The sequence below is a fragment of the Lithobates pipiens genome, unplaced genomic scaffold (genome assembly GCF_037356315.1).
Source record: "Lithobates pipiens isolate NorthernLeopardFrog02 unplaced genomic scaffold, aLitPip1_a1.2 Scaffold_8, whole genome shotgun sequence".
Taxonomy (NCBI): Eukaryota; Metazoa; Chordata; class Amphibia; order Anura; family Ranidae; genus Lithobates; species Lithobates pipiens.
Window position 1 is genome coordinate 1486065 of NW_027507903.1, and position 26470 is coordinate 1512534.

The following is a 26470-nucleotide window of genomic DNA, read 5'->3' on the forward strand; positions in this document are numbered from 1 at the left end:
GGAATATTACACTTTTATTGTTTCACTTTAAGCATTATTAAAATCACTGCTCCTGAAAAAACTGACGTTTTTAAAACTTTTTTTGCATTGACCCATGTCCCCTGGGTCCCCAAACACTTTTTAGGACAGTAACTTGCATATTAGCCTTTAAAATTAGCACTTTAGATTTTTAACGTTCGAGTCCCATAGACTTTAATATGGTTCTAAAGTTCACACGAAGTTTAGGTCTGTTCGCAGGTTCTGTTGCGAACCGAACTGGGGGTGTTCGGCTCATCCTTACTCATCAGGTCCCATCAGTGCAGCCTCATCAGTGGCCATTGGTGCAGCCTCATCAGTGGCCATTGGTGCAGCCTCCTTAGTGGCAATCAGTGCTGCCTCCTCAGTGGCAATCAGTGCCCATCAGTGCCACCTCATCAGTGGTCATCAGTATCCATTAGTGCAGCCTCATCAGTGGCCATCAGTGCAGCCTCATCAGTGGCCATCAGTGCAGCCTTATCAGTGCAGTCTCATCTGTGCCACCTCATCAGTGGTCATCAGTGCAGCCTCATCTGGTCCCATCAGTGCAGCCTCCTCAGTAGCCATCAGTGCTGCCTCCTCAGTGGCCATCAGTGCTGCCTCCTCAGAGCCAATCAGTGCTGCCTCCTCAGTGGCCATCAGTGCTGCTTCCTCAGTGGCCATCAGTGCTGCCTCCTCAGTAGCCATCAGTGCTGCCTCCTCAGAGCCGATCAGTGCTGCCTCCTCAGTGGCCATCAATGCTGCCTCATCGGTGCAGTCTCATCAGTGCAGCCTATGAGTGGCCATCAGTGCCGCCTCATCGGTGCAGTCTCATCAGTGCAGCCTATCAGTGGCCATCAGTGCAGCCTCAGTGCACATCAGTGAAGGAGAAAAAATCGCTAATTTTCAAAAACTAAGAAAAATGTTTTTTGTTTTTTTTAAATGTGTGTGATGAACAATTTTGTAAATATTGTACCAACATAAAAAAATGAAACTACTGCCATTTTATTCTACAGGGTTTGTGCTTTCAGAAATTATACGATTTGAAGGTAAAAAGTACTTTTGTAGAAAAAAATAATGCAGGTTTTACCTGGTGTGTGAAAAATGAAAAAACGTATCTCAGTAGACCATGGGTTAAAGATCTGCAGACTATGGAGCCCCCCGTATTCCCCGATCCCGGTTATTGTTAGCGGTGACTTTACATCTTTTCTGGATTCAGGGAAATGTTCCAAAAATGTTGCTGATTTAGTGAGAGGCGGCGCTGATTGTAACGGCGCTCCGCTCCGACTCTTCACACCCACAATTACTCAGCAGAGGTGCTTCAACAGATTGGAGTTCTGTCCTCAGTCTGATATATTTCTAAAGAAGAGAATCTTCTGTCATCACTTCTGTCAATCAGACAGGAAATAGCGGTGTGTCCCCCACCCCCGTCCTCGCTTATTTTCAGAAAAATCTAAACTTTGATTACAAATCCCGTAGGTCAGATGTTTCAACTTTTTTTTAGGTTGTGGCCCTATTTAAAGGTTTACAAAATCTGGAGGCCTCCCTTCACCTCAGAGTCCCCATCATATAAGAGTCATTAATCACATCAGAGATCCCCCATCACATCAAAGATCCCCCCATCACATCAGAGATCCCCCCATTACATCAGAGATCCCCCATCACATCAGAGATCCCCCCATTACATCAGAGATCCCCCCATCACATCAGAGATCCCCCCATCACATCAGAGATCCCCCCATCACATCAGAGATTCCCCCATCACATCAGAGGTCCCCCCATCACATCAGAGGTCCCCCCATCACAGAGATCCCCCCATCACATCAGAGATCCCCCCATCACATCAGAGATCCCCCCATCACATCAGAGATTCCCCCATCACATCAGAGGTCCCCCCATCACAGAGGTCCCCCATCACTTCAGAGGTTCCCCCATCCCATCAGGGATCCCCCCATCACATCAGAGATCCCCCCATCACATCAGAGATCCCCCATCACATCAGAGATCCCCCCATCGCATCAGAGATCCTCAACCACATCAGAGGTCCCCAATCCCCCTGCACATCATAGCCTCCCCAATCACATCAAATGTCCTCCCTTTACATCAGAGGTCCCCAATCACATTAGAGTTTCCCCCCAGTCACATCTGAGATCCTCCCATTACATCAGAGGTCCCCCCAATCATAAAAGAGTCACCCATCACATCAGAGGTCCTCTCATCACATCAGAGATCCCCCCCCCCATCACATCAGAGATCCCCCCATAACATCAGAGATCCCCCATTACTTCAGAGGTTCCCCCATCACATCAGAGGTCCTCAACCACATCAGAGGTCCCCAATCCCCCTGCACATCATAGCCCCCCCCCCCCATCACATCAAAAGTCCTCCCTTTACATCAGAGGTCCCCAGTCACATCCGAGATCCTCCCATTACAACCGAGGTCCCTCCAATCATAAAAGAGTCACCCATCACATCAGAGGTCCTCCCATCACATCGGAGGCCCTCTCATCACATCAGAGATCCTCCCATGACATCAGAGGTCCTCCCATCACATTGGAGGACCTCTCATCAAATCAGAGATCCTCCCATCACATTGTAGGACCTCTCATCACATCAGAGGTCCTCCCATCACATCAGAGGTCCTCCCATCACATCAGAGATCCTCCCATCACATCAGGGGTCCCCCCATCACATCAGAGGTCCCCCTTCACACCAGAGTCCCTTCATACCATCAGAGGTTCCTCCATCACATCAGAGACCTCCCATTACATCAAAGGTCCCCCGTTACATCAGAGGTCCCTCATCCCATCAGAGGTTCCTCCATCACCTCACAGGTCTCCCATCACATCAGAGGTCCCCCTTTACATCAGAGGTCCTCCATCCCATGAGAGGTCTCCCATCACATCAGAGGTCCCCCTTTACATCAGAGGTCCTCCATCCCATCAGAGGTCCTCCTTTCACTTCAGAGGTTCTGCCATCATATCAAAGGTCCCCCATCACATTACAGGTCCCCTCATTCCATTAGAGGTCCCCCATCACATCACAGGTCCCCTCATTCCATTAGAGGTCCCCCCATCACATCACAGGTCCCCTCATTCCATTAGAGGTCCCCCCATCACATCAGAGGTTCCCCCATTCCATTAGAGGTCTTCTTTTCACATCAGAGGTCCTCCTTTACATGGGAGGCCCTCCCTTCACATCAGGGAACCCTCATGACATCGCAGGTCTCCCTATAAGATCAGTGTCTCCCCATCACATTAATAGCATGATTAGTCCCTCATTACATCAGAGGTCCCACCATTACATCAGAGTCTCCCTATAAGCACAGAGTTCCCAATCACATCAGAAGCTCCCCCATCACATCAAAAGCACCCTCATAACATTGATTTCGTAAAGAAGAATGCAAATTGTCTGCCAGTATTTTCTGATAACATCTGTATTTATCTCGCCATCAATTTTCATAAGATCCCTTGTGCCTTTAGAGCTCTCACACTCCAAAACATCAGTGAGCCACCACCACCATGCTTCACAGTGGGGATGGTATTCTTGTCTCTATAGGCCACATTGGCCTCTCTCCAAACATAGAGCTTATGGTTGTGACCATAAAGCTCTGTTTTGGTCTCGTTTCTCCAGATTAATGTGCCAGAAGCTCTGAGGCGTGTCAAGGTGTTGTCGGGCATATTGTAACCCGTCTTTTTTGTGGCATTGGTACAGTAAAGTCTTCTTTTTGGCAACTCAACCATGCAACTAATTTTTGTTCAAGCATCATTGTATTGTGCTCCTTGAAACAACCACACCATCTATCTGCAGAGCAGCCTGTATTTCTCCTGAGGTTACCTGTGGGGTTTTTTCTTTATATTTTCCGAACAATTCCTCTGGCAGTTGTGGCTGCAATCTTTCTTGGTTTACCTGACCTTGGCACAAATTTTCCACTTCCTAATAAGTAATTGAACAGTACTGACTGGCATATTTAAGGCTTTGTATATCTTTTTCTATCCTTCTCCATCTTTATAAAGCTCCATTACCTTGTAACGCAGGTCTTTTGACAGTTCTTTTCTGCTCCCAATGGCTCAGTATCTAGCCTGCTCAGTTCATCCACGTGAGAGCCAACAAACTCATTGACTATTTATACACATTTTTAAAAAAGCCACAGATGTGGGAAATTAACATTTAACCACCTCCCGTCCGCCATATTGTGACCTTGCCCCACTCTGTGCAGTCTCACAAGCGCGTCGATCGGTGGTCCGCTCTGTCCCTGGGATGTGGTGCGTCACCAATCTCGGGGAGGAGCCGAGACGAGGCAGCTGATCACATGTAAACAAGGGAAAGCCGGGTATCGCCATTCCTCTCCTCAGTCTGACAGTGTGTGAGTAGTGGAGAGACGGTCAGTGGCACTGGGAAGATCTGCACAGATCATCAGCGCACTGATTATCAGTGCAGCCCCAACAGTGCCCAGTGATGCCAACCAGTGCCCATCAGTAATGCCAGTCAGTGCTGCCTTTCAGTGCCCATCAGTGACGCCCATCAGTGCCACCTATCAGTGCCCATCATTACCGCCTATCAGTGCTGCATATCAGTGTCGCCTATCAGTGCCCATCAGTGCTGCATATTAGTGCCACCTCATCAGTGCCATCTCAGTGCCCATCAGTGAAGGAGAAAAATTACTTATTTACAAAATTTTATAACAGAAACTATGAAAACCGTTTTTTTCAAAGTTTCCGGTCTTTTTTTCATTTTTTTTTTAACAACAAATAAAAACCCCAGAGGTGATTAAATACCGCCAAAAGAAAGCTCTATCTGTCTCAAAAATATGATAAAAGTGTCCTATGTGTACAGTGTAGCATGACTGCGCAATTGTCATTCAAAATGTGACAGCGCTGAAAGCTGAAATTTGGCCTGTGCAGGAAGGGGGTGAAGGTGACGGTATGCAAGCGCTCTCGCACTTTGAATGACAATTGCGCGGTCATGTATCACTCTACTCATAGGACATTTTTATCATTTTTAGAGTGAAAATAAGTGATTTTTCTCCACTGATGGGCACTCATAAGCTGCACTGATGGCCACTGATGAGGTTGAACTAATGGGACCTGATGAGGCTGCACTGATGGCCACTGATGGGGCTGCACTGATGAGACCTGATGAGGCTGTACTGATGGCCACTGATGAGGCTGCACTGATGGGGCTTGATGAGGCTGCACTGATGGACACTGATGAGGTAGCACTGATGAAACTGCACTGTAAAGGCAGCAGCGATGGCCACTGATGAGGCTGCACTGATGGAACCTGATGAGGCTGCACTGATGGGACCTGATGAGGCTGCACTGATGGATACTGATGGTCATTGATGAGGTGGCACTGATAAGGCAGCACTGATGGCCACTGAGTTGGCTGCACTAATGCTCACTGATGAGGCTGCACAGATGGCCACTGATGAGGCTGCACGGATGGAACCTAATGGCCACTGATGAGGTGGCACTGATGAGACTGCACTGATCATCAGTGTAAATGTGTGCTGCCACAGGAAAGCCGGTTATCGGCTTTCCTTTTTTTCACAACCGGCATTTGTTTAAATGGGATCAGCTGTGATTGGACACTGATGCTGAAAACATGGTAAAGAGCCAATGTCATCGGCTTATTTACCCCGATCGGTGATGCGCGGTGTCCAAGCGAGGGGTGACCAGCAGGACGTCACCGGGAAGGAGAAGCGTCCCGTCCATCCTACAGCAAATTGAACTGGTGCCGGGATCTGGTTAATATCATTGCCAAGATGTCCCCATTTCTGCCAGAGGATGCAAACTGCTGAGCACAGCGGTGCTTTATCCCATCAGGAACTCAATGGGAACCTTAACAAAAAAAAGTGATTTTCCGGAACTTGGCATTCTGAATGAAGGAAACCAGTTATTGATGCGATGGGTTGCGGCCCTTGTCCTTCTAGTAATTCATAGTGTACAGAAGTTGTGTCCCCTCTCTACATAGCGGGTCAGAAAGCTTCGGCATCATTCCACAAAATTAGGGAACGCGGGAACAAACGTATTATCTTCCCCCCGGAGGAGGATCACCGAGCGGATCATCGAGCGAATCATGAGCAGATCACCGAGCAAATCACCAAGCGGATCACTGAGTGGATCACCGAGCGGATCATCGAGCGAATCATGAGCGGATCACCGAGCGGATCACCGAGCGGATCACAGAGTGGATCACAGAGCGAATCACCGAGCGGATCACTGAGCGCATCACAGAGCGGATCACTGAGTGGATCACCGAGCGGATCATCGAGCGAATCACCGAGCAAATCACCGAGCGGATCACTGAGCGGATCACCGAGCAAATCACCGAGCGGATCACCGAGCAGATAACCGAGCGGATCACCGAGCGGATCACCGAGCAGATAACCGAGCGGATCACCGAGCGGATCACCGAGCGGATCATCGAGCGAATCATGAGCGGATCACCGAGCAAATCACCAAGTGGATCACTGAGTGGATCACCGAGCGGATCATCGAGCGAATCATGAGCGGATCACCGAGCGGATCACCGAGCGGATCACAGAGTGGATCACCGAGCGAATCACCGAGCGGATCACCGAGCGGATCATCGAGCGAATCATGAGCGGATCACAGCGCAAATCACCAAGCGGATCACTGAGCGGATCACCGAGCGGATCATCGAGCGAATCATGAGCGGATCACCGAGCAAATCACCAAGCGGATCACTGAGTGGATCACCGAGCGGATCATTGAGCGGATCACAGAGTGGATCACAGAGCGAATCACCGAGCGGATCATCGAGCGAATCATGAGCGGATCACAGCGCAAATCACCAAGCGGATCACTGAGCGGATCACCGAGCGGATCATCGAGCGAATCATGAGCGGATCACCGAGCAAATCACCAAGCGGATCACTGAGTGGATCACCGAGCGGATCATCGAGCGAATCATGAGCGGATCACCGAGCGGATCACAGAGTGGATCACCGAGCGAATCACCGAGCGGATCACCGAGCGGATCATCGAGCGAATCATGAGCGGATCACCGAGCGGATCACCGAGCGGATCACAGAGCAGATCACAGAGCGAATCACCGAGCGGATCATCGAGCGGATCACCGAGCGGATCACCGAGCGGATCACCGAGCGAATCACAGAGCAAATCAACGAGCGGATCACCGAGCGAATCACCGAGCAGGAGATGATAAAATATTACTAAACGGTCGGCGGTTGGATAATAAACATTATATAGTACAACACTTTCCTTATCTGCATTTGCATGGCTGCCGGTTCTCGCTCCTCGGCGTGTCACGGCGTGCCGTTATAGAGAAATATAGGCAGCTGGTGACATATATTCCCCTCTGTGGGCACCACGAAGGACGCCGGCACGTTCCCGACTCCTGCGAATTTTCTCAGAAATGATAAGAAGTCCTCATACGGCGGAACGCGGTGCAGCGCGTGCGACCCTCCGCAGCCGTTTAATTGGGAGATGATGTTGGGGCGTTTAGAGGGAGCCATCCATCGCCGATCTCTGAGCCTGTCCAATTGATTGCACTATGGGGGGGGGGGGGGCTCCAGTAACGCTGATTAAATTGTCTTGTTTAGCGGATTCTGCTTGGAATGTAACATCCGCGCCAAGCTGGTCAGAAATAGTTATTTCTCCAGCATCAGGGGAGCGGTGGGGAAATGTTCAGGTCGGAGGTCACATCATTGTTTGTATATAAATCAGCGCACATGCTATACAAAAAATCAACCTCGTCTTTCTGTCCGTATGTTTAACCACTTGCCAACCGGGGCAAATTTAGAGAAAAAAAATTTGCACACATGTTAAAATCTGCATTTTTTTGCTCGAAATTACTGTAAAAGAAGTATATATTTTCTGAAAGCAGAGACCCAGGAGAATAAAATAGTGGTCGTTGCAATTTTTTATTTTCTTTTTTAAGTGGATAGTTATTTACATATATACACATACACTGTATTACCAAAAGTATTGGGACGCCTCCCACCTTTACACACACATGAACTTTAATGGCACCCCAGTCTTAGTCCGTAGGGTTCAATATTGAGTTAGGCCGCCCTTTGCAGCTATAACAGCTTCAACTCTTCTGGGAAGGCCGTCCACAAGGTTTAGGAGATGTGTCTATGGGAATGTTTGACCATTCTTCCAGAAGCGCATTTGTGAGGTCAGGCACCGATGTTGGACGAGAAAGCCTGGCTCACAGTCTTCGCTCTGATTCATCCCAAAAGGTGTTCTATTGGGTTGAGGTCAGGACTCTGTGCAGGCCAGTACAAGTTCCTCCACCCCAAACTCGCTCATCCGTGTCTTTATGGACCTTGCTTTGTGCACTGGTGTGGGGGGTTGTTTTTCAGGGGTTGAACTTGGCCCCATGGACGTAGCATCAGGGGTCTCAGGGGTTGCAATTGTGACCCCACCCCTAGCTCTAGGGGGCCCACAGCTCTGTTCCCTGATGTTGTATTGCATTTGATTTCCTCCACAAAACCCCAGAGCTGGAGTCCAGCTCCAATCCGCCTTGTGTCCCCTAGTACCCCAGCCAAGTTCTATAATCCAGTAATCAGCTTCCAGTTGTTTGCCTTCTCCCCAGTCCACACCCTTCCTCTGCTCTCATTGACTGGATGGGGGGAGGTGAGGCCATGCCATTAATAGGTTGGGGAGGGGAGAGACATGGTCATGTCATTACTAGGATGGGGGGAGGTGAAGTCATGTCCTTACTAGGTTCGGAGAAGGGTTGCCCCCCTTCCCCCATCCTAGTAAGGCAGGCATGTACTGGCCATCGAGACTACCGGGAATTTCCCAGTGGGCCGATGGCTCAGTGGGCCACTCTGATGTAAGGGGGCTGGTGATGGGACACTCTGATCTAAGGGGGCTGCTGATGGGACACTCTGGTGTAAGGGGGCCGGTGATGGGACACTCTGATGTAAGGGGGCTGCTGATGGGACACTCTGATCTAAGGGGGCTGCTGATGGGACACTCTGGTGTAAGGGGGCTGGTGATGGGACACTCTGGTGTAAGGGGGCTGGTGATGGGACACTCTGATGTAAGGGGGCTGCTGATGGGACACTCTGATCTAAGGGGCTGCTGATGGCACACTCTGATGTAAGGGGGCTGCTGATGGGACACTCTGATCTAAGGGGGCTGCTGATGGGACACTCTGGTGTAAGGGGGCTGGTGATGGGACACTCTGATGTAAGGGGGCTGCTGATGGGACACTCTGATCTAAGGGGCTGCTGATGGGACACTCTGATGTAAGGGGGCTGGTGATGGGACACTCTGATGTAAGGGGTGCTGATGGGACACTCTGATGTAAGGGGTGCTGATGGGACACTCTGATGTAAGGGGGCTGCTGATGGGACACTCTGATGTAAGGGGGCTGGTGATGGGACACTCTGATGTAAGGGGGCTGGTAATGGGACACTCTGATGTAAGGGGGCTGGTGATGGGACACTCTGATGTAAGGGGGCTGCTGATGGGACACTCTGATGTAAGGGGGCTGCTGATGGGACACTCTAATGTAAGGGGGCTGGTGATGGGACACTCTGATGTAAGGGGGCTGGTGATGGGGAATGTAAGTGGACCAAATTTCTGTCCCAGTCCAGCCCTGTAGTAAGGACATAACTTCAGCCCCCCATCCTAGTAATGTGATTACTAGGATGGTTTCTACAATATTTTGAATTATCCTATCAATATATACATAAATCTCTGAAATATTTCTTTAGGCACTTGGAGTATCTTGGCGCGCAGTGGAAGGGGCGGGTAGTAGTGGTGGGCCCCAGGACAACTTTTGTATCGGGGCCCACAAGTTTCAAACTACGCCTCTGATTGGCCCCTTAGTTCCAGTGAATGGAACTCTTAAGGCGTCAGCATACGAACACATTTTGGACAATTTCATGTTCACAAATTTGTGGGAACAGTTTGGGGACGGCCCCTTCCTGTTCCAACATGACTGCTCACCAGTGCACAAAGCAAGGTCCATAAAGACATGGATGAGCGAGTTTGGGGTGGAGGAACTTGACTGGCCTACACAGAGTCCTGACCTCAACCTGATAAAACACCTTTGGGATGAATTATAGAAGAGACTGCAAGCCAGACCTTCTCATCCAACATTAGCACCTGACCTCACAAATGCTCTTCTGGAAGAATGGTCAAACATTCCCATAGACACATCTCCTAAACCTTGTGGACGGCCTTCCCAGAAGAGTTGAAGCTGTTATAGCTGCAAAGGGCGGAGCCAACTCATTATTGAACCCTACGGACTTAGCCCTTGTACACACGGTCGGACATTCCGACGGAAAATGTCCGATCGGACCGTGTTGTCGGACAATCCGACTGTGTGTGGGCTCCATCGGACTGTTTCCGTCGGAATATCCGACGGACAAAGTTTTAGCCCTTGTACACACGGTCGGCGAATCCGTCGGAATGTGTCCTATTGGACCGTGTTGTCGGATAATCCGACTGTGTGTGGTCTGCATCGGACTGTTTCCGTCAGAATATCCGTCGGACCCAATTTTCCAACTTGTTGGAAATATTTCCCGACCAACTGGGCCGATCGGACATACTCCGATCATGTGTAGAGAATTCCGATCGGACAAAGTGCCACGCATGCTCAGATCAAATTCCTACACCAAAGCTATTGGCTACTAGCCTGAATGTAGTCCCATCGTAACGAAATTACGTCATCACGTTCTGAAAGATCGGATTTTTCGACAACTTTGTCCGACCGTGTGTATGCAACAGTTTCGGACAAAATCCGACGGACAAAATCCGACGGATTTGGTTGTCGAAATCTCCGACCCGTGTGTACAGGGGCTTAGAGCTCAGCTATAAAACTTTCCGACAACATGGTCCAATCGGACTTTGTCCGATTGTGTGTAGAGAATTCCGATCAGACAAAGTGCCACGCATGCTCAGATCAAATTCCTACACTAGCCTGAACGTAGACTAGTCGTAACGAAATAACGTCATCACGTTACGTACGATCGGATTTTCCGACAACTTTGTCCGACCGTTTTTGTATGCAACACCAGTTTCGGACAAAATCTGTCAGACAAAATCCGATGGATTTTGTTGTCGGAATGTCCGACCCGTGTGTACAAGGGCTAAGACTGGGATGCCACTAAAAGTCATGTGAATGTAAAGGCAGGTGTCCCAATACTTTTGGTAATATGGTGCAAGTGCAGAGGAGTAGATGTTTTTCCAGTATTATAAAGTGTAAGAAGACAATGACTTTCCTAAGCCCTGCCCCCCCCCCCCATACACCAGAGGTCCCTTCCTCCATCAGAACCCTCATTTTCTCCAGCAGGATGGCAGAGGAACGGAGGAAGAGCAGGTCTGAAGGAATTCTCGGCCCATTATTCCCTGCTTATCTCTAAACTGATGACCTGTATGGGGCTTTTAAAGCGCCACCTATGAAAAATACTGTACAGGGTACAGAAGTTAGTTGCTATTTCACTGACGCGCTCAATTTTAAGGCTTGGATATATGTTTACTTGGCTCATGTTTTTTTTTTTTTTTATCAAAAATGGTGTAATATGTTGCATTTATGTGCCCTAAAATTAACTTTAGTGTGTTTTTTTGCGAGATTTTGTGTTTCATAAACTGCTGTGCTAATATCGTTTGACATAAAAAAAAAAAAATTGGAACTACCGCTATTTTCTGAAAACGTATAAATGTTTTTGGGGGTTTTATATAATCTACACGCCTAAAATTATTTTTTAAACATATGCCAGAGGCTCCTGCAGTGAAAGGGTTCAGAGCTTTATAAAGTATATAGGTGCAAAAATGTAAATATCATTAGAAGTTCATTTATTTTGGTAATTCAATTCAGAAAGTGAAAGTCCTGTATTTTATATAGATATGTTACACACACAGAGTGATATATTCCAAGCATTTCTTTCTTTTAATTTTGAGTATTGTGGCTTACAGAGAGTGGCACCCCAAAATTCTGTATCTCAGAAAATTATAATATTACATAAGACCAATAAAAAAAGGATTTTTTTAATACAGAAATGTTGTGTTAGTGAGAAGTCTGTCCATGTACAGTATAGTATACACTCAATACTTGGTCGGGGCTCCTTTTGCATGAATTAGGGCATCAGTGCGGTGTGGCACGGAGGAGATCAGCCTGAGGCACTGCTGAGGTGTTATGGCAGTCCAGGTTGCTCTGATAGCGGCCTTCAGCCCGTCTGCATTGTTGGGTCTGGTGTCTCTCATCTTCCTCTTGACAATACTCCACAGATTCTCTGTGGGATTTAGGTCAGGTGAGTTTGTTGGCCAATCAAACACAGTGATACCATGATCACGTGACCAGGCATAGGTGCCAACAGTCCCAATTTTCCCAGGACATTCACGTTATTCAGACCTTTCTTCCGGTCTGTCCGTGTCTTGGGAAAAATCACGGGAAATTGGCTAATTCCCATGGGATCTCCGGCTGTGAAGAGACATGGCCGCGGGAGATCTCCATGCTGCTAACAGTCTCTTCCATGTGTACAGAGTAGAGGGGAGGGGCCTCCGATGCCCGGGCAGCTAATTGGCTAATCAGCTTCACTCTTCAGTGTACAAGCAGAGCAATTCGCTTGTACACTGGCCCCTCCCCTCTCCACTCTACACACAGAAGAGTCTGTTAGGCACATGGAGATCCTGCAAGCGACAGAGCTGCCATCCGCCGCCCTCCTGCAGGCACCCAGATGTTGCAGGTGAGTGACCATGGGGTGATGATGACTTGCTGGACATTCTAACCTGGCTCTGTATACCACCATTACCTGGCACTGTATACCACCCTAACCTGGCTCTATATACCACCCTAACCTGGCACTATATACCACCTAACCTGGCTCTATATACCACCCTAACCTGGCTCTATATACCACCCTAACCTAGCTCTGTATACCACCCAAACCTGGCTCTGTATACCACTCTAAACTGGTACTGTATACCACCCTAAACTGGCATTGTATACCACCCTAACCTTGCTCTGTATACCACCCTAACCTGGCTCTGTATACCACCCTAAACTGGCTCTGTATACTACCCTAACCTGGCTCTGTATACCACCCTAACCTGGCTCTGTATACCACTCTAAACTGGTACTGTATACCACCCTAAACTGGCTCTGTATACCACCTTAATCTGGCTCTATATACCACCCTAACCTGGCTCTGTATACCACCCTAACCCGGCTCTATATTCCACCCTAACCCGGCTCTATATTCCACCCCAACCCGGCTCTATATACCACCCTAACTTGGCTCTATATTGTACCCTAACCTGGCTCTATTTTCCACCCTAACCCGGCTCTATATACCACCCTAATCTGGCTCTGTATACCACCCTAACCTGGCTCTGTATACCACCCCAACCTGGCTCTGTATACCACCCTAAACTGGCTCTGTATACCACCCTAAACTGGCTCTGTATACTACCCTAAACTGGCTCTATATACCACCCTAACCTGGCTCTGTATACCACCCTAATCTGGCTCTATATACCACCCTAACCTGGCTCTGTATACCACCCTAACCTGGCTCTATATTCCACCCTAACCTGGCTCTATATTCCACCCCAACCCGGCTCTATATACCACCCTAACCTGGCTCTATATTGCACCCTAACCTGGCTCTATTTTTCACCCTAACCCGGCTCTATATACCACCCTAATCTGGCTCTGTATACCACCCTAACCTGGCTCTGTATACCACCCTAAACTGGCTCTGTATACCACCATAAACTGGCACTGTATACCACCCTAACCTGGCTCTGTATATCAACCTAAATTGGCACTGTATACCACCCTAACCTGGCTCTATATACCACCTTAACCTGGCTCTATATTGCACCCTAACCTGGCTCTATTTTCCACCCTAACCCGGCTCTATATACCACCCTAATCTGGCTCTGTATACCACCCTAACCTGGCTCTGTATACCACCCTAACCTTGCTCTGTATACCACCCTAACCTGGCTCTGTATACCACCCTAAACTGGCTCTGTATACTACCCTAACCTGGCTCTGTATACCACCCTAAACTGGCTCTGTATACCACCCTAACCTGGCTCTATATACCACCCTAACCTGGCTCTGTATACCACCCTAACCTGGCTCTATATTCCACCCCAACCCGGCTCTATATTCCACCCCAACCCGGCTCTATATACCACCCTAACCTGGCTCTATATTGTACCCTAACCTGGCTCTATTTTCCACCCTAACTTGGCTCTATATACCACCCTAATCTGGCTCTGTATACCATCCTAACCTGGCTCTGTATACCACCCTAACCTGGCTCTGTATACCACCCTAACCTGGCTCTGTATACCACCATAAACTGGCTCTGTATACCACCCTAACCTGGCACTGTATACCACCCTAACCTGGCTCTGTATATCAACCTAAATTGGCACTGTATACCACCCTAACCTGGCTCTATATACCACCTTAACCTGGCTTTATATTCCACCCTAACCTGTCTCTGTATCACCTAACCTGGCACTATATACCACCCTATCCATAGTTGCCAGCAGTCCTGATTTTCACATACCATGTCTGCACCCTCTCACTCACCATGTCTGCACCCTCTCACTGTCTCCTGTACCATGTGTGCACCTTCTCACTGTCTCTTGTACCATGTCTGCACCCTCTCACCCTCCCCTGTACCATGTCTGCACCCTCTTTTGTACCATGTCTGCACCCTCTCCTGTACCATGTCTGCGCCCTCTCCTGTACCATGTCTGCACCCTCTCCTGTATCATTGCACCCTCTTTTGTACCATGTCTGCACCATCTCCTGTACCATTGCACCCTCTCCTGTACTATGTCTGCACCCTCTCCTGTACCATGTCTGCACCATCTCCAGTACCATTGCAGCCTCTTCTGTACCATGTCTACACCCTTTCTGACAGTCTACTATACTATCTCTGCACACTCTAACCGTCTCTTGTATCATCTCTGCACACTCTTTGACCCTCCCCCTTTCTCTCTTTTTCTCTCTCCCTCTTTCTCCCGTTCTTTCTTTTTCTCTCCCTCTTCATTTTCCCTCCCTCTTCCTTTTCCCTCCATCCCTCTTTCATCTCAGACTCTAACCTCACCCCCGTTAAGTCACGTCCAATATTTTGTTTAAGCCACGCCCATTTCTTGCTGTGGCTGTGAAATCAGCATCACCATAAAGCTGGTCAGCTGAGGGAAGCGTGAAGTGCTCTAGAATTACCTGCTAGAGGGCTGCGCTGACTTTGTACTTTATAAAACACAGTGAGGACCAACACCAGCAGACGACACGACTCCCCAAATCATCACCGACTGTGGAAACTTCACACTGGACCTCATGCAACTTGGATTCTGTGCCTCTCCACTCCTCCTCCAGACTCTGGGACTGCGATTTCCAAATGAAATATAAAATTTGCTTTCACCCGAAAAGAGGACTTTGGACCACTGAGCAACAGCCCAGTCCTTTTTCTCCTTAGCCCACGTAAGACACTTCTAACGTTGTCTCTGGTTCAGGAGTGGCTTAACACGAGGAATGCGACAGTTGAAGCCCATGTCCTGGATACATCTGTGTGTGGTGGCTCTTGAAGCGCCGACACCAGCCGTAGTCCACTCCTTGTGAATGTTCCCCAAATTCTTGCTTCACAATCCTCTTAAAGCTCTTGTATATTTAACTTTTTAACTTTGGCCTACAGGTAAGCCTATAATAAGGCTTACCTGTAGGTAAAAATATTATCTCCTAAACCTGTGCGGTTTAGGAGATGTTCCCCTTGCAATGAGCCGCTGACTTCAGCGGCGCATGCGCCCTGGGGATTCCAGACGCCAGACCCTGCCGGGAAGAAAACTCCCACGCATGCGCGGGAGTGACGACATCGCGCCTCTGGCCACTTACAGCACCAGAGCTGCGATACCCGGAAGACACACCGAGGTGAAGTGAGATGCTGGCGCCTCGTTCTAAGGTAAGTATTTCATAATGAGCTAGTATGCGGTGCATACTAGCTCATTATGCCTTTTCCCTTACAGGGAAAAGGCTGAGGTTATCCCTGTTGCTTGTGCACCTTTTTCTACCACACTTTTTCCTTCCACTCAACTTTCCATGAATATGCTTGGATACAGCACTCTGTGAACAGCCAGCTTCTTTAGCAATGGCCTTTTGAGACTTACCCTCCTTGTGGAGGCTGTCAATTGACTGTCTTCTGGACAACTGTCAAGTCAGCAGTCTTCCCCGTGATTGTGTAACCTACTGAACCAAACTGAGAGACCATTTAAAGCAGGGATATGCAATTAGCGGACCTCCAGCTGTTGCAAAACTCCAAGTCCCATCATGCCTCTGGGTGTCATGCTGGTTGCTGTCAGAGTCTTGCTGTGTCTCATGGGACTTGTAGCTCTGCAACAGCTGGAGGTCCGCTACTGGCCTATCCCTGATTTAAAGGCACCTGAACGACCGCAACATACAGGGATACACAATGTAATACTGACATATAATCACACACATGGGTTGGACTTGTGTCTTTTTTCAACCTCATCCACTATGTAACTTTTTCACAATATTCTCATTTTCTGATACAGGCAGGGCCGTCTTTAAGGCAGGGCAAAAGGGACAGCTGCCCTTGGCCCTGTCATTGTTGTGGGGCCCAAAGCAGCTGCCTCATACTTGCCAACTATCCCAGTTTACACTCCCTTGTCCCTTGAAGTTTTAGTCCTGTGCTGCTACTAATGCTGCCCAGCCCTGCCCTATTGGTGTGTACAGATGACTCACCTGCAGACCCTGTGTTTACATGTAAATACTGGCATTCATATGTAAATAGCAGTGACATGCATATGTAAATAGCTGAGGCCAACTGCATTGATATGCAAATAAAGGCAGCATTCATAGGTATATCATGCCCCCCTGCAGTGAGGAGAAGATGTGCTGTAAGCTCTAGCAACCAGTGAGCAGTATTACTGTGCAGCAATCTTTAGCAGCCAATCAACAAGCAGAAATGTGCTGTAACCTCTAGAAACTAATCAGTGAGCCTTAAGGAGTGTTGTAACCTCTAGCAACCAGTCATTAACCACTTGCTTACTGGGCACTTAAACCCCCCTCAGTCCCAGACCAATTTTCAGCTTTCAGCGCTGATGCACTTTGAATGACAATTGCGCGGTCATACAACACTGTACCCAAATGAAATTTTTATCATTTTTTTCCCACAAATAGAGCTTTCTTTTGGTGGTATTTAGTTACAGCTGGGAGTTTTATTTTTTGCTAAACAAACAAAAAAAGATGCAAAAAAAAAAAAAAAAATCAGGTTTTAATAGTTTGTTATAAATTTTTGCAAACGGGTCATTTTTCTCCTTCATTGAAGTGCGCTGATTAGGCGGCACTGATGGCTGCACTGGTGGGCACTGATGGCTGCACTGGTGGGCACTGATGGGCTGCATTGGTGGGCACTGATGGGCTGCATTGGTGGGCACTGATGGGCTGCATTGGTGGGCACTGATAGGCTGCATTGGTGGGCACTGATAGGCTGCATTGGTGGGCACTGATAGGCATAGTTAAGGCGGCACTAATAGGCACAGATAAGGCGGCACCGATGGGCACAGATAAGGCGGCACTGATGGGCAAAGATGGGCACAGATAAGATGGCATGGATGGGTGGCACGGATAAGTGGCACGGATGGGTGGCACGGATGGGCACTGATAGGTACCACTGATAGATGGGACTGATGGGCACTGATAGGTGGCACTGATAGGTGGCTCTGATAGGTGGCACTGCTGGGCACTGATGGGCGGCACTGCTGGGCACTGATGGGCAGCACTGCTGGGCACTGATGGGCGGCACTGGGGTGCAGCACCTTTGAGGCACATTGTGGGCACTGTGGGTGGCACTGTTGGTGGCACTGCTGGATGGCACTGCTGGGTGGCACTGTGGGTGGCACTGTGGGTGGCACTGTGGGCACTATGGGCACTGCTGGGTGGCACTGATGGGGGGCACTTACTTTTATTCAGGATGGCACTGCGGTGGGCAGGTGGGCACTGGCAGGGGGCAGGTGGTCAGCTGTATTGCTGGCCGTGATCGGGACTGATGTCCCGATCACGGCCGCCGGTGATCGGCTTTTTTTTTCTCTCCTCGCGCTGTCAGCGCGAGGAGGAATAATGGCCGATTACCGGCTCCGTTCTATCACATGATCAGCTGTCATTGGCTGACAGCTGATCACGTGATAAGGGGTCGGGATCGACCCCTTACACGGATCGGTGATCAGGCGAGTCTCACGGACTCGCCGATCACAGAGCGCGCCGCGCGCGCCTCTCAGGGCGCGCGCAGGCCGCTCGTACCCGGGACGACGTCAATAGACGTAGTCCCGGAAAAGTAGATCCGCGCTAATGCCGTCATTTGGCAATAGCGCGGATCCCAAGTGGTTAAGCAGTAATCATATGCTGTAACCTCTGGCAACCAAACGCAATCGCTGCCTGATCTGATACAGTAAACTGATTTTAAGTCTAGCTGCTATTTATTTTATGTCTCAGAGAAGGTGGCGAGTAAAATTGCATGGGGGGGGGGGGGCCTAAGAAAAATTTTGCCCAGGGTCCAATCAATATTAAAGACGGCCCTGGATACAGGATTTTGGGTTGTCGCTCGCTGTAAGCCATAATCATCAAAATTAAAAGAAATAAATGCTTGAAGTATATCACTCCGTGTGTAACACATTTATATAAAATATATGAGTTTCACTTTTTGAATTGAGTTACTGAAATAAATTAACTTTTTGATGATATTCTAATTTTTCGAGACGCACCTGTAGTGTTCAGAAAATTCAGCAACGACATAAGAAACGTTTGGCTCCTGTATACGGATTTAGTAACGCTCACTTGATTTTGTTTCTCTTGCAGGTTCTCTATATCCTCCAGCCAAGCCTTCGGTAACCATTTTCAAAATCACCTTCTGGTTGGGCTATTTTAACAGCTGCATCAACCCCGTCATCTACCCGTGTTCCAGCCGAGAGTTCCGGAAGGCCTTCCAGAACATTCTGCACGGCCGCTGCTCGCATCGGAGGCAGGCCTCCAGTAAGTACTCCTCGGGGTACATCCTGAGCAGCCCGGTCCACCGCAGTCCGGACGAGCACAGGGACGTGGTCAGGATCCCGGTGGGTTCCGGAGAAAACTTCTACAAGATCACCAAGTCGGATGGAGTCTGCGAATGGAAGTATTTTTCCCCGGTCCCCAGCCCGTCCTCTCCCTGCGGAGCGCCGAAGGACTTCACAAACTGTTCCCCGGCCAGAGTGAGCAGCAAGTCGATTTTGCGGACCTGCTGTTGTATCGGCACGGAGGCGGCGCCGCCGCCGGCGCGCACTCACTATAATGTCCCCACTATTAAAATACATACGATCTCCGTGAGTGAAAACGGGGAACCAGTCTAAGGTTGAGGGTGGGCGAGGTGTAGACGTTGAGTTTGGTGTGGTGCATGCCGAGTGGAAGTCACATGACCGTACTTCACCGACCTGTCCGTGGCAACCTCCCACCAGCACCATTTACATTCCATTTTGATCTGAGCCTCATTTTTATTGCTTGTTTACTGACTATTTTAGAACATGTGGAACCTCAATTGATGACTTTATGCTGCTATACCAGCACCTTGGATGCGGATGCATGATTTGAAACTCTCAGTGGTGCTATGTAAATGCAAAATAAAATGAAAAGGAAGTGGAGAATGAAATGGAATGCCAAATGCAGCCGACTCTATTTATGTGCCGTGGTTGTGTGTGTGTGTGTGTGTGCGCGGTTCATGCAGAGTTCATGCGCTGTGCGCGGTGCACAGGTGGGAAAATGACCAAAAACGGTTCGGGGGTTATTGATCGGCCATCTGTGTTTGGCTCGTGAGAGCTACATCATTGCATGGGAACAACTATGAGCTGGTTCAGTGTAACACACCACTCCGCAAGAGCCCAGAACTGACTAGAGAGAAAGAAAAATAGGAAAATAAAGATCTTAAAGGATATCTAAACCCAAGAAAAAACATTTTATACAGCAGGTAAAATAAGTATTGAACACTTCACCATTTTTCTGGGTAAATATATTGGTAAAGTTGCTATTGACGTGAAATCTCCCCCGCATGTCAGTAACAAACCCATGCAATCTATACATACAAAGACACCAAAACAAATACCTTACAGGGGCGGACTGACCCATCGGGCACTCGGGCATGGACCAAGGGCCCGTGCCGCTAGGGGGACCGTGAGAGCTTCTGCATCTGCAATACATGCAGCATCTAGCAGGGATCAGGACGCGTCTGTGATAATACTTCTCAAAGCACGTTGCTCCTTGCCGGCTCTTCCTTCCCTCTTGTCCACCCCAGGTGCTTGTACAGTGGTGTGAAAAAGTGTTTGCCCCCTTCCTCATTTCCTGTTCCTTTGCATGTTTGTCACACTTAAGTGTTTCGGAACATCAAACTAATTTAAACAATAGTCAAGGACAACACAAGTAAACACAAAATGCAATTTGTAAATGAAGGTGTTTATTATTAAAGGTGAAAAAAAATCCAAACCATCATGGCCCTGTGTGAAAAAGTGATTGCCCCCTAAACCTAATAACTGGTTGGGCCACCCTCAGCAGCAACAACTGCAACCAAGCGTTTGCGATAACGTGCAATGAGGCTTTTACAGCGTCCTGGAGGAATTTTGGCCCACTCATCTTTGCAGAATTGTCCTAATTCAGTTACATTAGAGGGTTTTCGAGCATGAACGGCCTTTTTAAGGTCATACCACAACATCTCAATAGGATTCAGGTCAGGACTTTGGCTAGGCCACTCCAAAGTCTTCATTTTGTTTTTCTTCAGCCATTCGGTGGTGGACTTGCTGGTGTGTTTAGGATCATTGTCCTGCTGCAGAACCCAAGTTCGTTTCAGCTTGAGTACACGAACAGATGGTCGGACATTCTCCTTCAGGATCTCTTGGTAGACAGCAGAATTCATAGTTCCTTTTATCACGGCAAGTCTTCCAGGTCCTGAAGCAGCAAAACAGCCCCAGACCATCACACTACCACCACCATATTTTACTGTTGGTATAATGTTCTTTTTATGAAATGCAGTGTTCCTTCTACGCCAGATATACTTGGACACACACCTTCCAAAAAGTTCCACTTTTGTCTCATCGGTCCACAGAATGTTGTCCCAAAAGTCTTGGGGATCATCAAGATGTGTTGTGGAGAAATTGAGACGAGCTTTGATGTTCTTTTTGCTCAGCAGTGGTTTTCTCCTTGGAACTCTGCCATGCAGGCCATTTTTGCCCAGTCTTTTCCTGATGGTGGAGGCATGAACGCTGACCTTAACTGAGGCAAGTGAGGCCTGCAGTTCCTTGGACGTTGTTGTGGGGTCTTTTGTGACCTCTTGGATGAGTCGTCGCTGCGCTCTTGGGGTAATTTTGGGCGGCCGGCCACTCCTGGGAAGGTTCACCACTGTTCCATGTCTTCGCCATTTGTGGATAATGGCTCTCACTGTGGTTCGCTGGATTCCCAAAGCTTTGGAAATGGCTTTATAACCCTTTCCAGACTGATAGATCTCAATTACTTTCTTTCTCAATTGTTCCTGAATTTCTTTGGGTCTCGGCATGATGTGTAGCTTTTAATGATCTTCTGGTGGACCTTACTGTGTCAAGCAGCTCCTATTTAAGTGATGCCTTGATTGTGAACAGGTGTGGCAATAATCAGGCCTGGGTGTGGATAGAGAAATTGAACTCAGGTGTGGACAACCACAGTTATAGTATGTTTTAACAAGGGGGGCAATCACTTTTTCACACAGGGCCATGATGGTTTGGATTTTTTTTCACCTTTAATAATAAACACCTTCATTTACAAATTGCATTTTGTGTTTACTTGTGTTGTCCTTGACTATTGTTTAAATTGGTTTGATGTTCCGAAACACTTAAGTGTGACAAACATGCAAAGGAACAGGAAATGAGGAAGGGGGCAAACACTTTTTCACACCACTGTACATGACATCATCTGGGACAGACGAGAAGAGTGGAGGGGCCAGCAGAGAGCAGTGCGCTGCGAGGGGTATTCAGGCATCGAGTGACCGTGAGGCGCTGTTTTTCTTTGCTGAAGTCTGGAGGTACCGTGGCCGCCATCGTGGGGGCGGGAGCGGGCGGAAAACAGTACAGGTGGTGTAGGGGGCCAGGGCCCCAACAGGATCGCAGGAGGCCCGTGATATTCTCCCAGTCCTCCTGCGTCCTCTCCCCCCACAGTGTCCTCCACCCACCCACAGTGTCCCTTCACAGTGTCCTCCACCCACCCACAGTGTCCCCCTGTGTCCTCCACCCATCAACAGTGTCCCTCTGTGTCCTCCACCCACCCACAGTGTCTCCATGTGTTCTATACCAACCCATGATGTCCCTTCTGTGTCCTCCACCCACCCACAGTGTCCACCTGTGTCCTCCACCCACCCACGGTGTCCCCCTGTGTTCTCCACCCACCCACAGCGTCCCCCTGTTTTGTCCACCCCCCACAGTGTCCCCCTGTTTTGTACACACACCCACAGTGTCCCCCTGTTTTGTTCATCTACCCACAGTGTCCCCCTGTGTCCTTCACCCACCCACAGTGTCCCCCTGTATCTTCCATCACCCCCCACAGCGTCCCCCTGTGTTCTCCACCCACCCACAGCGTCCCCCTGTTTTGTCCACCCCCCACAGTGTCCCCCTGTTTTGTCCACCCCCCACAGTGTCCCCGTTTTGTCCACCCCCCACAGTGTCCCCCTGTTTTGTACACACACCCACAGTGTCCCCCTGTTTTGTTCATCTACCCACAGTGTCCCCCTGTGCCCTTCACCCACCCACAGTGTCCCCCTGTATCTTCCACCACCCCCCACAGTGTCTCCCTGTGTTCTCCACCCACCCACAGTGTCCCCCTGTGTCCTCCACCCACAGTGTCCCCCTGTGTCCTCCACCCACCCACAGTGTCCCCCTGTGTCCTCCACCCACAGTGTCTCCCTGTGCCTTCCACCCTCCCTTCCCCACAGTGTCCTCCTGTTTTGTCCACCCCCCACAGTGTCCCCCTGTTTTGTCCACCCTGTGTCCTCCACCACCCCCCACGTTGTCCCCCTGTGCTTTCTACCCCCATGGTTTCCCCCTGTGTCTCTCCCCACAGTGTCCCCCTGTGTCCTCTCCCCCAACGGTGTCCTCCTGTGTTGAGCACCCCCCCCCTCCCATGTCAATAGAACCTTTACCAATAGATTTACCTAGAAAAATGGTGACGGGTTCAATACTTATTTTATCCGCTGTATTATGCACTTTACAAGTCTTTAGATGTGGCGGCTGCACAAGGCCAGGTTCACAGAAACGCACACAAACTCGTGCGTGCTCCCACACCGCACAAAATGACACCCATTCCATTTGCAGGCACACGGCAGCGCCATTAATTCTTAATAGCACCCCAAAATAGATAGAAACAAAGTAACGTGTTTTGGTACGGAGTGATTTAAATTTTCGTGCATAAGGCAGCCCATTCATTTCAAGAGCGCACACATCAAATTGTGCAAATACACATGCGCACCGTTGCACCTGCATAGGTGTGAACAGAGAAGTTCTTTCAAGGAAATACTATTTCTACTAATAGAGACCCCGTAACATTGTAACTTCTTGTGGGCTGAAATCAGTGTAGTAGCAACAACTAGTACAGCGATTCTCGGCTTTTATTAAGATTCTAGACATTCGTACAAATTGAAAATTTGTATGAATTTCCAGAAATTCGTACGTTCGTATGAACCTGAAATTTTAGGCATACGAATTCTTACGAAATTTCATTTACGAATTTCGGATCCAAATTCATAACGAAAATTCGTAATTGTTACGAAAAGTTAACAAACCTAAAAGGTTAAAAGCCCCAGGAAGTCAGCACAGCGCAGAGATGGTGGGAGCCCCTCATAATGATAAATTCATCATAGCGAACTTTCGTTTACGTATCTAACGAAAATTCGTATTTCGTACGAATCCAAATTGAATTTCAGACACGAATTACGAAATAAGATTTTTTTTTAATATGGAACGAAACAAAACAATTTTTTTTGATGACGCACATGTCTGTAATATTCCACCGGTATGAAATATGAATAGTCCAGCAATCTTTAGACGCTAGACAATTTGTTTAGTTCCGAATTAGTTTAATGAATTTCGACAAATTCATTTTTTAAGAAATTCAAAATTTATCTTTTCGGAAATTCAAAATTTTGTTTTCGGAAATTCGAAATTCATCTTTTCAGAAATTCGAAAATTCGTCTTTTTCGGAAATGCGAAATACGTCTTTTTCGGAAATTTGTCTTTTCGGAAATTAGTTTTTTCGGAAATTCAAAATTCGGTATTTTTGGAAATTGGGCTTTTCAGAAATTCGAAATATGTCTTTTCTGGAAATTCGTAATGCATCATTTGAGAAATTCGAAAATTGTTTTTTTTTTTCGGAAATTCGAAGTTTGTCTTTTTTGGAAAATTGAAATTCGTCTTTTTCAGAAATACAAAATTTGAAAACCCGAAAATCTGAAACAATAACTAACTAATAATAACTTAAAGCGGAGGTCCGCCCACAGCTGCAAGAATTAAAAGCCAGGAGCTACACATACTGCAAGTCCAGCGATGTCAACACCGCAGCTGATGTTTCGATCAGCTGTCGGGTGCCGCCGCCTCCATTGTGTGTAAGGGAACCCGGCAGTGTAGCATTACGGCTTCACGCTGGGAATCCTACTGCGCATGCGCGAGGCTTCGCTCCTCTCTCCTACTGGCCCAGCGGCCTGGGAAGGAGGAGTGAGGAGGAGGGAGCCCCAGCAATGATGCAAATACCCACGGCTGAGGCTCCCGGAAGTGGGGACAGAATACCTGTGAAAGACGAGTATCCTGCACCCCGAAAGGAAGGAGTACAACGCTCTTGCGGAAGTTCCAATTTTGGGTGGAACTCCGCTTTAACTATTACTAGCTATTAAATTATAGGTATTGGAATTTCCTTTCAAATTTGTCTGTTTGTGAACGTAACAAATACAAAATTTATCAAAGTTACGAATTATCCGAAATAACAAATGCCGCATCTAAACAAATGAAACGTAACAAGTTAATAATAATAAATAATAATAATAAAAACTTTTTATTATTAATTATTATTCATTTGTTCCGTTCCATTTGTGTAAATGCGGTATTCGTTATTTCAGATAATTTGTAACCTCGGATAAATTCGTATTCGGTACGGTCACTAGGGATGAGCTTTGTGTTCGAGTCGAACATACGTTCGACTCGAACATCGGCTGTTCGCCCGTTCGGCGAATTCCAAACGTTATGGGCCGTTCGCGCCAAATTCATGTGGCGCTCACGGCCCACAATGCACTGCGTCATCGCAGTGCATTGCTGGCTCATGATTGGCCAAGCATGCACTGTGACCCCGCATGCTTGGCCAATCACAGCGCCAGCAGCGAGGAGAGCCATGATTGGCCACAGGCAGGATGCCTGTGGCCAATCATAGCTCAGGCTGTGTAGTACACGCCCCACACTATATAAGGCCGCCAGCGCGACGGCCTAGTATAGTGTGTTGGTGTCTGAAGCAGTTAGTGGGTGTTCTGTGTACCTTCAACACAGTATACACCGATCGTTTTCGGCCGATTTTCGATCTTGCTTTTGTGTACTGGTTGTTGTCTGTGTGCCCTGACCGCAGTATACACCGCTATATTCACCTCACCTATATAGCTAGTGATCTATCTTTTATAATAGAGCTTGCAGTCAGTAGTGTTAGGAGCTTGTGCGTGCTGTCTGCGTGCTCTGTACCCAGTACATACCGCTATATCCACCTACATAGCTCTTCTCTATTTGAGCCCACTTGCCATCTGCAGGAGTTATTGGAAGTTGTGTGTGCCTCCAGCACAGCACAGTATACATCTGTATATACCCCTTTATCTCTGCTGTTCTATAAAAAAGGCATCTGAGTTAGTGTGTTTTATTGTGTATTGTTTATTGTGCCTCCAGCACAATATACACCTGTATCTACCCTTTATTGCTGTTCTCTAATAGAGGCATCTGCAGGGCTTAGTGGGTGTTGTGTGACTCAATTACAGTATACCCCTTTATCTCTGGTGTTCTATAATAAAGGCATCTGCAGGAGTTAGTGGGTGTTGTGTGACTCCAGCACAATATACACCTGTATCTACCGTTTATTGCTGTTCTCTAATAGAGCCATCTGCAGGGCTTAGTGGGTGTTGTGTGACTCCATTACACTGCTGTTTTACCCAACTCCCTTCAGGCCATTACCATGTCTGGAAGGCCAGCAAGGAGAGGCAGACAGGCGCAAGCCGATAAAAGAGGGCAAGCAGGCTCTGTGTCTAGAGACAACAGTGCTGGTCGGGGACGCGGTGCATTGTCATCAGCACGTGGCCATGGGACACGCTTGTCCTTCTTTTCGGCAGCTGGACATGTTGAACCGCAACATGCCAACGACTTGGTAGAGTGGATGACCAAGCCCTCTTCATCCTCCTCATCCTCTCTCACCCAGTCTCAGGGTA

At 48.3% G+C, this 26470-nt stretch overlaps 1 protein-coding gene across 1 annotated transcript in view; it reads left to right on the top strand.

Moving 5' to 3' along the window:
- Positions 1 to 19671, top strand: part of ADRA1A (adrenoceptor alpha 1A) — a 204986-nt gene extending 185315 nt beyond the window's left edge. Inside the window, exon 4 of the mRNA XM_077472761.1 lies at positions 18844 to 19671. Within this exon, the coding sequence (XP_077328887.1) occupies positions 18844 to 19370 (527 nt within the window). The 3' untranslated portion in view covers positions 19371 to 19671. The remainder of the gene's footprint in view (positions 1 to 18843) is intronic.
- Positions 19672 to 26470: the final 6799 nt, after the last annotated feature.